At 61.0% G+C, this 12,408-nt stretch overlaps 1 protein-coding gene across 1 annotated transcript; it reads left to right on the top strand.

Moving 5' to 3' along the window:
• Positions 1-2,309: 2,309 nt before the first annotated feature.
• On the top strand, positions 2,310-11,712 carry C6H11orf95 (chromosome 6 C11orf95 homolog). Its single transcript, XM_036765293.1, has 6 exons — positions 2,310-2,639; positions 2,726-2,834; positions 8,107-8,626; positions 9,468-9,804; positions 10,394-10,905; positions 11,153-11,712. Exons 1-6 carry the CDS (start codon positions 2,310-2,312, stop codon positions 11,682-11,684), a joined length of 2,340 nt encoding a protein of 779 aa, XP_036621188.1. The 3' UTR covers positions 11,685-11,712.
• The last annotated feature ends 696 nt before the right edge of the window (positions 11,713-12,408 follow it).

Below are 12,408 nucleotides of genomic sequence, written 5' to 3'. Positions count from 1 at the left end.
TGAGCAGCCATACATGCCAGGTTGAGGCATTTCCCTTCTCCTCTGGAAGGCACACAGAGCCATTGAAGGCTCTGGAGAAGGTGGTGCTGGATTACAGAATCATCGCCCTTATTGGTGGAAGGTACCACAGGGGCCATCCAGTCCAAACCCCTCATTTTATAGAAAACGTGTCAGATCTGTATCTTGGCAGTTGTAGGAAGGATGGATGGGAGAGGAGAGAGGACGGAATGAAAGAAATTAACTCAGATGATAGTGAATAGCCCGTCTGAGAGGCAGGGAAGCTTGGGGTGGGGTGGCGGCTATAGGAGTGGAGAGAAGGGATCGCATTCAAGGCGCCTTGAATCTGAAGGCTTTAGCAACTGGGACATCAGGGAGGGGCAGGGGAGAGTGGAATGCACGCCCAGGGTTTCACCTGGGTGACTGGGAGGATGGTAGTGCTTTCAGCAGAAATAGGGAACTTTGGAGGAAGGGTGAATCGCCAAGGATGAGTGGACAATAAGCTCTATTTTCGACGTAGCTGGAGATGCTCGTTGGGATATCCTGGTGGAGCTGTCCAGCAGGCAGCTGGAGAGGCAGGACAGACATAAGAGCCGGGTACATAGGTGTGGTAGCCATCTGCAGAAAAGGAGCCGATGAGATCGGAGGGGAGAGAGTGTAAGGGAAAATGAGAAGGGTGCTCGGGGTTGGGGGGCTGGAAACCCAAGCTGAGGAGGAGGCGGAGATGGCCGATGATCAAGCAAAGGTGAATGAGAAGGGGCAGACAGGTACAGGAGCCTGGAGAGAGTGTCATCCAGGAGGGGAAGGTCGAGTGTCAAAGGCCGCAGAGAGGTCAAGGAGAATGAGGAACAGGCCGTGCGATCTGGCAGTTAACAGATCCGTGTGCACCTTGGAGAGCGCCCTTCGGAGAAATGGAGAAAGGGTGGGGTCCGAAGGTATTTCTCGAGATGAGAGTGGGTGGGAAGACGTTCCGGGAGCCCAGAGTAGATGCGTTTTGCTGGGTAGCATCTTAGCTGTGGATGAGAGGCGGGCTAGCTAGAAGGATTTAGGGTAGCTGGAGTGGATGGCAGGGTCCAGGGAAAGGTTTGGAAGACAGGGAAGCCCTGGGCGCTCTTGTGATCGAGGGGAAAGGAATGAGGATGGGAGAGAAATACGAAGCCGTGCTGGGCTGCCCCCCTCTCCCCCCGCCTCGGCAGCTCTAAGCGCGGGGACGTGGAGGCCTCCCCGGCCTTGGCCGCCGGAGGGTAGCTGGGGAGAGAGCGGAGGCCGGCCCCGCCAGTCTCCTTTCTAAATCGGGACTTCCCTGCCCTCCTTGGGATCTCCAAGCGCCCCAAAATCGGGGGGCCCAGGCAGAGGGATGGAGAGCGCTGGAGAGCGCTGTTTGTCTCTCTAGAATTCTCCCTGGGGTCGGTCTGAGTCACGCGCTCTCCTCCCCCTGCCAGGGTCCGCCTTGGGGACCGCTGGCCCTCCCTGGTCCGGTCCCGGGGCTCCGGGGGAGGCGGGGGTGAGGAGGCTGGGCCTTTCTCGGCTCCGTCCCTGCCCAGCCCCGGTAGGCCCTCTGGAGGCGGAGTCCGCCCGCCCGCCCTTCCCTCCAGAGCCTCTCCCCTTGGGGAGGGGGCGCGGCTCGGCCCCCGTGGCCCTCCGCCCCCCGTGGGCTCCACCCTCTCCTTGGGGCGGCTGCCATCCATCCGTCCGTCCGTCCGTTTGTCGGTCCCGTGCCCCGCCGCCGTCCCCTCGAGCCCGACACCCCAGGGCACCTGGCACAAAGCCCCGCGCTCACGGGGACTGAAACCCTGCGCCCCCTCCCCGGCCGCGATTCCCTGAGCGCTCCGGGGCTCGCCGCGGGGATGCCCCGAGGGGGCGGGGGCCGGCTCCGCGCCCGAGTCCCTCGGCCCCCGCCGACCGGCCCCCGCCTCCGGCGCCGCGACCCCTCGGCACGTGGGAGGTGAGCCAAGGGGGCGGAGAGTGAGGCCCCCGGCCCGGCGGCGGGAGCCCGGCAGCGAAGGCGCTGGGGGCCGCAGGCCAGCTCCGCCTAAGGACCCGCGGCCGGGCCGAGCCCCCCACCAGCCTGCAGGAGGAAATAGCGCGCGGCCCCTTTAAATTTACCCAGGAGCCCTCCAAGGAGCCCCAGGGGCCCCAGGCAGGAATCCCCACCCCGGCTCCAGCCCGCGCCGGCCGCAGAGCAGCAAGCGAGCCCCCCGGCCTCCGCCGCCCCCGCCGCCGCCGCCGCCCGAGCGGAGGAGGTGTCCCCGGCGCCGGGCCCGGCGAGCAGCCCGCGCCCGGAGGGCCGCCCGCGGCGCGCACCGCAGCCCATGGAGCCCGGCGGGGACCCGCGGAGCAGGAGCGGCGGCGGCGGCGGCGGGCCCGGAGCCCCCCGCGGTCGGCGACCCCCGCGGACCCAGGGCCTGGAGGACCAGGAGGCCGGAGGTGAGCGGACAGCCCGGCGGGGAGCGGGGTGGGGGCGGGGCGGGGGGGTCCGCGGCCCCCGGGCCCTCGCGGCCGCCGAACAAAGCGGGGGAGGGGGCTGGCGGGGCGCCCCCTGGCGGGCTCGGACAACAGCTGCAGCCGGGGCGGGGGGCGGGGAGCGGGGCCCGGCCCAGGGCCCCCCACGCGGGCCCGGCCCCCCAGGCCGCAGGCCCCAGGCGCGCCCACTCGCCCCGCTCCCGCGGAGCCCAACCCCAGCTACCCCCCTGATCTGACGGTCCCCCGCCTCCCTGGGCGCCCCCAGACCCCATCTCTCTCCTCCTCCAGCTCCGGGCTCCGGAGCCGCGCTCAGCTGTTCTTAAAGGGGCAGGCCCTCCTTTTTGCGGGAGACGGACCCTTCCTTAAAGGGACAGGTCGCCCGAGAGGCTCCGCCTGCAGAGGGAGAAGGGGCTCCTTAAAGATCCTAATCCGATCCCCTCATTTGGCAGAGGGGAAGACACTTGCCCGGGGTCCCCCAGGATCAGGATTTGGGGGGTGGGTAAATGCCCTTTGAAGGACCTCTCTGCCAACCTCCCCCCCTTTTCTGCACAGGCCCAGAGAGGGGAGGAATTTAGAGACTATTCAGTCCGATCTCCCCTCTTTACAGATGAGGAAACTGAGGCCCAATGGGAAGGGAATAAGCATTTATTACATGCCTGGCACTGTGCTAAGCAGTATATTGTCTCATTTGACCCTCAGTCTACGAGGTAGGTGCTATCATGATCCCCGTTTTCCAGTCGAGGACGCTAAGGCATAGGTGCAGTTGACTTGCCCAGGGTCACCCACGAGCTAGGGAGTGTCTGAGGCTGGATTTGTACTCAGGGCTTCCTGGCTTTGGCCCTGGTGCTCTGTCCCCAGAGCTACTTTGGGCAGGGCCCCACCTGTGGCAGCCAAGTCCCCTGAATCCCAGTCCAGTGCTCTTACGCTCTTGTCTTTTCCAAATGCTCCATCTTTTCTCCCAACAGCACAGCTTCTTCAAGCGCAGCTGCTCCCTGGGCCAGGGAAAGGGTTTTGCATCCCTGGGATGGCGTTTCCCTCTCATGGGCCTTGGGCAAACCCCCTTCCCTCCCCGAGGCTCGCTTTCCTTGGTGAAATGAGGTGGATTGACCAGGCTAGTTTCCCAGGTCTCTCATGCTTCTGTATATGCTCCTCCCTGCTCGCTGTGGTGATTCTTGGTGCCACGGGCTGGAATCCCAGCCCCACCAATTAATAGAGACCCAGTCTTTTCCCCTCCCTGGGGCCGTTTTCCAGTCTGTAAAATGGGAACGCTGAACCGGGTCTCCAACATTCCACCCACCTCTCCAATCCCACAATGCTAAGAATTCCTAGCTTAGGGGAGATGGATAAACGTGGAAGTCCCAGACTCTGAGTTCAGATGTGCCACCCGTATGACCCTGGCCAAGCTGAGACCTCTCTCTCTGCCTCAGTGTCCTCACCTGTCAAATGAGGGGGTTGGGCTGGATGACCATGCCCTTCCTTTCTTCCAGTGACAGCCCCGAGGACTCTAAAGATCAGAGTTCCCCCCCCCACCCCCCTTTATTTCTAGGTCTGACTCATTCCAGGCACAGAGACAATTCTTAAGAGCCTGAGAAAAATCTGCTCTCTTACACAAAGTCCGACTAACATACGGGCAGAAGAGTGGGGAGGTCAGATGCCTCTCGTCGCAGTCTGAGAGCCCCCAAACGAAGTGGTTATTACAGGATCGAGTGACTTTTGGGGGCCCCAGAGGATTCGGCTCTCCTAGGACCCTACCTATTAAAGGAACAGCCCATCCCCACCCTGGTTATTTAAAGAGACAAAGCCCTTCCCCTCTTAAAGGAACAATACATCCTCCTTTGTTTAAAGTAAGATCCGAGTCTTTGGGAGCAGGAAGGGACCTTGGAGGTCATGTATTTCAGTCCCTCATTTTACAGAAGAAGAAACAGGCCCTGAGAGAAGAAGAAGGGACTTGTCCGGGGTCCAGAAGCTCTCGAGAGCCGGGATTTGAACCTAGGGCCTCCGACTCGCAATCCAGCCCTACCATTGTTTTCTTTGCATTGGGACACAGAAGACATGGGTTTGAACCCCAGCTCCCCAGACTGTCAGACCTTGGGCAAGGCATTTTCCTCCCCTTTTCCTCACCTCTGTGGCCCGAGGGGGTTAGACTGGATGACCTGGAGCCGGCTCCCAGCTCCTGACCAGTTGTACCAAAAGACCCAGGACTGGTGTCCTAGAGCTAGGGGGGCCAGGGAAGGGGTGGAGCGAAGCCTCCGCAGCCTGCCAGCGCAGGGGGTGTGTGTGTGGGGGGGGCCACCGAGTTGCAGAGGCAGCCCCCCCCCCCCCCCATCAGAGTAGTGCCCACAGGCCGGGCCGGGGATGCCGGCGGCGCCTTTAAGAAGTGGTAAATTGCCCGGCTGACTTAAAGGGCCAGCTCCACCCCGAGAATGTCTAGTGGCCCCTTCTCTTTTGTCCTTTCCTGAGAACAAGTATAGACCTCGCTAGCCAGGAGGGATTCCCCTTTAGAGACTGCGCCGGAAGGTTCCCAGAATCTCTTCGCGGCCACCTGGAGAAGGCACAGAGTGCCAGTGTTATTATCCCTACTTTAAGGAGGAGGGAAGAGGCCAGTGACTGATGGACCTGGCCCAGCTGATACCGAGCTGTCAGCGCCAGGAGCAGAACCCGGGTGTCTTGACTCCTTCCTCATCTAGTCTGCCCAGAGAGGCAGTGACGTCAGTCCATCCACAGGCAATTATTAAGCTCCTACTGTGTGCTGGCTGAGGGGGCTTTCCAGAGAAAAGGGAGGCAATTCCTGGCCTCAGGGAAGGGGGGGGCGGAGGGGAGAGGAAGGGAAGGAGACACACCAGGACACAAACCAGATCTGTGAGCTCTAACTCTGAATCCAGTGCAGGCCACCCAGAGCTGCCTCTCCTTTGGCTTAAGGCAAAAATCAGAATTCCCTTCCCACAAGGCACAACCCACCAGCCCCCAGGCTACTGGCTGCGACTTTCTTATAACCCACTGCTTGGAATTCAAATAGATTTGTACCCTCTAAAGAGAGGGAGGGAGGGAGCCTCTGTTCTCCACAGTTTGCCCTGCCAGCGTTTCTTAAGCTAGGTAAAAAGCTCCCTCCCCAGCTGACTTCCTCCTCCCTCTCCTCCAGGGACCCGCTCGGATGTTCCTGAGTGCCCCACCCAGGTCTGGAAGCTGGGCCTGGGACCAGTGGTGAATTGGCTCCAGTTTCCCCAGCTCATTTGCATTGGGCAGTGGTTGATGGGGAGGGGCATTTTATAGTTCGAACTTGGCCCCTGGTTTTTCTTTCCTAGTGTTCTGTTCCATCTTCCACCAGCCCTCCCAGACTCAGATCCCTAGGCCCCCACTTTAGAGCTGAGAGCAGGAAATAGTTGCGGGGGGGGGGGGAGGGAATGGAGGGGGTGCTGGCAGGCTCTGCCAGGGCGTTGGGAGCACTGTTTGAGTTGGCCTGGGACGAGGCCACTCCAAAGGTACCCTCTGTTCTCTTACCAGGCCACTGGCTTAACTCAAGAGACAGACTTGAACACCCAGCCTGCTTGGGACCTGAAGGGCTGGGCAGCTCCCCACAGCCAGAGCCTGGCCTCCCTTCTTCTGCCTTCCTGTCCCCTGGCCCCATCACCACAGGGGCGGGGGCGGGGAGGGTGCCCAGAGAAGTTCTTGTACCTTCCTAGAGTGTCCCTAGTCCCAGGGGCTTGGGGGTGGATTGAAAGGAAAGGCCTGAACCCAGAGGAGAGGAAGCTGTGAGGTTAGAGGCCCAGCCTTGAACTTTGCCACCTGCATGATCTTGGGCAGAAGGCTTGACCTCTCTGGGCTTCAGTTTCTTCATTTGTAAAATGAAAATTTGGATTTGGTAACTTTAGGCCCCTTCCAGCCCTGCCATTCTCTGTTCTGAGGTGCCTTCTAGCTCTGACGTCCCATGTTCTAAGGGCCCTCCTAGTTCTCACAACCCATGTTCTAAGGCCCCTCCCTCTTCCTATTTAATGTTCTGAGGCCCTCTCAGCTCTCCCATCCCATGTTCTAAGGCCCTTCTCCTCAAGCTCATGTTCTAAGACCTCTCCCGACTCTCACAACCCATGTTCTAAGGCCCCTTCTAGTTCTGACTTCCCATGTTCTAAGGCCCCTCCCTCTTCACATTTCATGTTTTAAGGCCCTCTCAGCTCTAAGGCCCCTCCCCCTCATATTCCATGTTCTAAGGCCTCTCCTAGCTTTCACAACCCATGTTCTAAGGCCCCTTCTAGTTCTGACTTCCCATGTTCTAAAGCCCTCCCAGTTCTGACTTCCCTTCATATTTCATGTTCTGAGGCTCTCCCAGCTTTCCTGTCCCTTGTTCTAAGACCCCTCCCCCTCATATTCCATGTTCTAAGGCCCCTCGTAGCTCTAACATCTCGTGTTCTAAGGCCCTCCCAGCTCTCACAACCCATGTTCTAAGGCCCCTCCCAGTTCTGACTTCCCATGTTCTAAGGCCCCTCCCTCTTCACATTTCATGTTTTAAGGCCCTCTCAGCTCTAAGGTCCCCCCCCCCATATTCCATGTTCTAATGCCGCTCCTCCTCATATTCCATGTTCTAAGGCCCTTCCTAGCTCTGACTTCCCATGTTCTAAAGCTAAGGCCCCTCCCTCTCACATTTCATGCACTAAGGTTCCTCCCAGCTCTAGGCCCCAGGAATGCCTCCACTTGGGGAGGAGGGGCCAATCTTTCCCCAAGCAGTAAGCCAGTCCTCCTGCCTGTAGTAACTACTGGAGACAGGTGTTCCCCTTTGTCCAGCCCCCCTTTCCTATCCCTTGGTGGCCCCTTCTGGCTTACTCTGTGAGTGTCCTTCCCTCTTAAAGGGACAGATTCCTCCTTCTGACTACTCTTCTTTAAGGAAGACTAATTATATGCTCTGTCCTAATATCCTTTGGTTTCCACTCCCTCTTAAAGAAACAGCGCCTTCTTTCTTGCTTTTGTTTAAATGGCCAAGCAACCTTATCACCCCCTAGTCATCTCCCCTGAGACCACACTGGAACCCCCTAAGTCTGCAAAAGAAAATAATTCAGGATTGGAGTCAGAAGCATTAGGTTCAAATCCTGGTTCTGCCACTGATTACTTCTGTGTGACCTTGGGCAAGTCACTGTGGTTCAGAAAGTTTCAATCAATAAACATTTATTAAGCATTTAAGTTTCAGGCACTGTGCCAAGCTCGAGGGCTACAAAGAAAGGTAAAGAGCTCACAGTCGGATGGGGAGAGACAACAGGCAAACAGCTACAGGATGTAGAACCAGTCAGTCATTCAGTAGGGTCCAACTGTTGGTGAACCCTGGAGGAGAGGGTCCTCTTCCCATGTCGAGCCTTTTAACGCTGTCCATGGGGTTTTCTTGGCAAAGACGATGGAGCAGTTTGCCATTTCCTTCTCCAAATCAGAGCCAGGCAGATAAGTTGTAGGTAATCCCCAGATCCCTCCTGGCCAAAGCAAGCCTAGATGATACATCTCTGAGGTCCTCCCTGGCTCCCAGGTCACCGATCCCATTCATTTTTGCTTCCGCCTCCTCCCCACCCGCACTTCACCGTTTCATTCTCTTTTTAGGACCAGGGAGTAGGACTCGGGTTCTCTTTAAACTATGGGTGAAACCCACATCTGCTGTGCCTCCCTCCCCCCTAGGGCAAGAGCCGAAGCCAGAGGGTGGTGCCTTGGGGTCCCTCCCTTCCCCCCGGAGCAGGGCTCCCCCTTCTGGCCGGAAGTACTCGGACCACTGCGAAGCCCGGGCCTCCCGCCCTGGCAAGAGCCGAATCCCCGGCCGAGACCATCGTCGATACTACCACGACCACTGGCGGCTGGAGTACCTGATGGACTTCAACCCAGCCAGGCACGGGATGGTGTGCATGGTGTGCGGCAGCTCTCTGGCCACCCTCAAGCTGAGCACCATCAAGAGGCACATCCGGCAGAAACACCCCTATTCCCTACACTGGAGCCCCCGCGAGAAGGAGGTCATCAGCAGCAGCTGGGATGCCCACCTGGGGCTGGGGGCCTGTGGGGAGGCCGACGGGCTGGGGGCCCAAGGGGCTGGGGAGGAGGAAGAGGAGGAGGAGGAGGAGGAAGAGGAAGAGGAGGAGGAAGAGGAGGAAGCCCCTGCAGCCCTGCCAGTTTGCCTACCCAAGAGCACAGGTAAAGGTGGGAGGGGGCAAAGAGCATGAAGGGAGAGGCAGCTTGGGGACGGGAAAGGAGCCCAGAACCAGGGTTCCCACCTCAGTTTTCTCTTCTGTTAAAGGAGGGGTGGGTCCTTCCCAGCTGACATTTTGAGGAAGACACCTGTCAGGGGGACCTTAGGGACTTGAGGGGAAGGTGAAAGAGGCAGACCCCATGTCCAAGCCTTCCTATTTTACGAAGGGGGAAGCCAAGGCCCAGAGAGGAAAGGACGTGACTAAAGTCGCACAGTATACAGTAGAGCTGGGATCTGAACCCAGACCCCTGACTCCCGAGCCTGGCTGTGCCCTTTGCTCTGGAGAGATCATTGAGGAAGCTGAAGGAGTCGACTGAACTGGCAGACTTGGGAGAGGGGCAATGGATCCTGAGGGTCTAGGAAGTTTGTGCATGGGGGTGGGGGTGGAGGTGTGTGGAATGAGGGAGGGTGAAGCCAAGGGAGCCAGGGTGGGGGATGGAAGCGGCGGCGCAGACAGGTGGGAAAGGCTGAGAATCATGGGAAGGGGGAGAGGGAGCTGGAGGTTAGTGGTGGTGAAAGGCCAGAGGATGGCCGGAGGCAGCGCGGGTCGAGGGGGAGCCTCCGCACTGGGACTCGGAGGACCTGGGTTATGATCCCAGCTCGGAGCTAGTCCCTTGCCCGGCCTGGGCCCTTTCCTAATCTGCGAGGCCTGAGGTTGCACGCGGGCCCCTAGGGTTCCTTCCAATTCCGAGCCCCGGACCCTCGGAGGAGGGGGTGGGGAGATGGGGGCGGGGCAGAAGCCAGACCCCAGCCCTCTCACTTCCTTGTACCCCCTTGTTCCAGGCCGCTCCTCCTCCGGCAGTGCGGGTGGCCGGCGCCGGAGGCGCGGGGGTCCTTCAGCTCCCCGAAGGCCCGCGGGAAGTGGAGTGCTGGGGGCTCCTCGGAGCCTGGAGCGGCGGCTGAAGGAGTCCCTGCAAAGCTGGTTTCGGGCCGAGTTCCTCATGGACTACGACCCCCGTGGCAACCGGTTGGTGTGCATGGCCTGCGGCCGGGCCTTGCCCAGCCTCCACCTGGATGACATCCGGGCCCACGTACTGGAGGCGCACCCTGGCTCTCTGGGGCTCACGGGCCCGCAGCGCAGTGCCCTGCTGCAGGCTTGGAGCGCCCCGGCTGCAGGGTCACCCCACCCTCCACCAGGTGCGAGGCCTGACTGCTCCCCATCCTCGGGCGTGAGCAGGGCGCCTCCAGACCACCCTGGGCTTTGAGGGGGAGGTGGGGGGAAGAGAGGAAAGCCCTCAGGCAGGATTGGTAGGCAGGGGCATCTCGGAGCTCTCCGTGGCTCCAGGCCTGGGCCATCGGCCCGAGGTTGACGGCTAGGACGCCGGACACTTGGGTAGTGTGCCATAGTGGGGTGTTGGTGAGAGGAGCTTAACTGGGGGGCAGGACACCTGGGTCTGAGTCCGAGGTCGGTAGCCCAAACGGGCTTGGGCCTCTGTCAAATGAGGGAGTTTGATGCGGATCAGTTCAAAAAGCACCCCCCTCCCCGGTCGTACTGGCTGTGATCTCTTTCCAGATCTAGAATCCATGACTAACTGTGACCTTGGACCAGTTACTTTTCTGGGCCGCAGTTTATGTCTTTGCAAGGCGGGGAGGGTAGTCTCCCTCAACTCCAAGGTCCCTTCTCCATTTTGTCAGGTCCTCGATGGGGACGGGGTTGGGAGGCGGCTTCAAAGGGACCCCTTAATGGGCCACAAAGCTGAGCTCTGTCTCTCCTGCCCCCTTACAGAGGATGACCTCGGCCCACAAGACCTGACCCGAAAAGCCCAGGCTCCAGCCACAGCCCCCTCCTCCCTGGAGCCGGTTCCCTCGGCCCCTGGGGCCCCGAGAGCGGCAGCTGCTGCAGAGGGGAGTGCGGCGGCCGGAGCTTCGACTGGCCTGCCAAGGGGCCGCGACCATCGGCGCTACTACCAGGAGCGCTGGCGGCTGGAGTACCTGATGGAGTATGACGGCGGTCGCCGGGGCCTGGTGTGCATGGTGTGCGGGGGCGCGCTGGCCACCCTCAAGATGAGCACCATCAAGCGGCACATTCGCCAGCGGCACCCGGGCTCCACGGGGCTCAGTGGGCCGGTCAAAGCTCTCATCGCCCAGGAGTGGAGCCGGAAGGCCACGCACCTGCTGGCCCTGGGGCTGCCTTTCCCCGAGCCCCAGGGGGCCCGGGGCGAAAGGGAAGAGGAAGAGGAAGAGCAGGGACAGGGGGGAGAAGAGGAACCTGAGGAAGAAGAGGAGGGGGAGTGGGGTGAGCTCGGGACCCCAGAGCGGGAGAAGGGAAAGAGGGGACCCAAGAAAGAACGTCTGCTTGGGAGAGAAGAGAGGACGAAGGGGGAGGGCTTGCAGCAGCAGGGAGGAGGGCTGGGGCAGTATTCCCCTGCTGGAGCTCCGGGGGAGAGGAGGTGGGGAGGAAGATGTGGGGGGACCCAGGGAAGGGGAACTGATGGGGGAGGGAGAAGGGGGGGAGTCGTGGAAAAGAAGGGGCGCCCTGGCTCTAAGTATTCCCTGTCCCTGGCCTTCCCCCGCAGCTGATGGTTCGCCCTCCGCAGAAGAAAATGTCAGTGCCAGGAGGCCCGAGGAGGAGGAGGGGGAAGAAGGGGAGGAAGAAGAGGCCGAGGCCGCGGACCTGCGAACCAGCAGTGCCCCGCCTGCTCCGCCCCCGCCACCCCCTCCACCCCCTCCGCCCCTGCCCCCTCCCCCACCTCCTCCGCGCAGCCGGGAGCAGCGGCGCAACTACCAGCCGCGCTGGCGGGGCGAGTACCTGATGGACTATGACGGCCGGCGGCGCGGCCTGGTGTGCATGGTGTGCGGGGGCGCGCTGGCCACGCTCAAAGTCAGCACCATCAAGCGCCACATTCTGCAGGTGCACCCCTTCTCCATGGACTTCACGGCCGAGGAGCGCAAGACCATCTTGGAGGCTTACGAGGAGGCGGCCCTGCGCTGCTACGGCCACGAGGGCTTCGGGCAGCCCGCGCCGCCCCCGGGGGGGCCCGATGGAGAAGTCCAGCCGGGCGCTGTGTGCCGCGCATAGCGCGGACGGGCCGGGCTCAGTGCTGGGGAGCCCCTGCCCAGCCCTCTTCTACCCCTTCCACCTCGGTCTTCCTCCCCCAGTGAAACCTGAACCCTCAGGGGTACCCCAGACCCCACTGAGAGGCCCATTTTCCCGGGGCAGCCCCGCCTGGCCCCCACTTGGCTGCCTCTCCGCCCCGTCAGGGGCCCTTTTGTTTTCTGATGTTTACCTCCGTGGCCGCCCTGGTTTCCCTTCCTTGTCCCCCCCCAGCCACCCCTTTCCTGCGCCCCTCCTTCTACCGACCAGGGCCGCGCTTCTGAGCTGTTCACGTTTTCTCCATGCGAGATGGGTCCTATCTCTTTGGACCATAGAGAATAAGGAGCAGGCTCTGGGGAAGGCTTTGCTTCAAGCCCCAGCCGCACCACACCCCTCAGGACCCGGAGCTACTGTGGGGCGGGCCCCAGGCAGAGCAGCAGGGGCCCCTGCTTTGGAGCTGCCCAAGGTGGTTGAGAGAGTGGGAGGAGGAGGCCAGGGCGGCATGTGGCAGAGCCCTAGGTTGCTTGGCCTCCCCATCGACCCCACCCCCTCACTGCCTTGTTTTCTGGCTCTTTACCTGAGCGGTTTTAGGAATGTGAACTTCTGGGCCTTGGGATTAGGCATGAGTGTGCCTGGCCCTGACTTCTCACCGTCCAGTGTGGGAAAGAAGTTGGGTTAGCAATGCAGACTCCAGGAGTCCCCAGAATGG

This window comes from Trichosurus vulpecula, chromosome 6 (assembly GCF_011100635.1).
Source record: "Trichosurus vulpecula isolate mTriVul1 chromosome 6, mTriVul1.pri, whole genome shotgun sequence".
Taxonomy (NCBI): domain Eukaryota; kingdom Metazoa; phylum Chordata; class Mammalia; order Diprotodontia; family Phalangeridae; genus Trichosurus; species Trichosurus vulpecula.
Note: the sequence above shows the minus strand (reverse complement) of the source record. Positions and strands in the feature narration are given on the sequence as shown.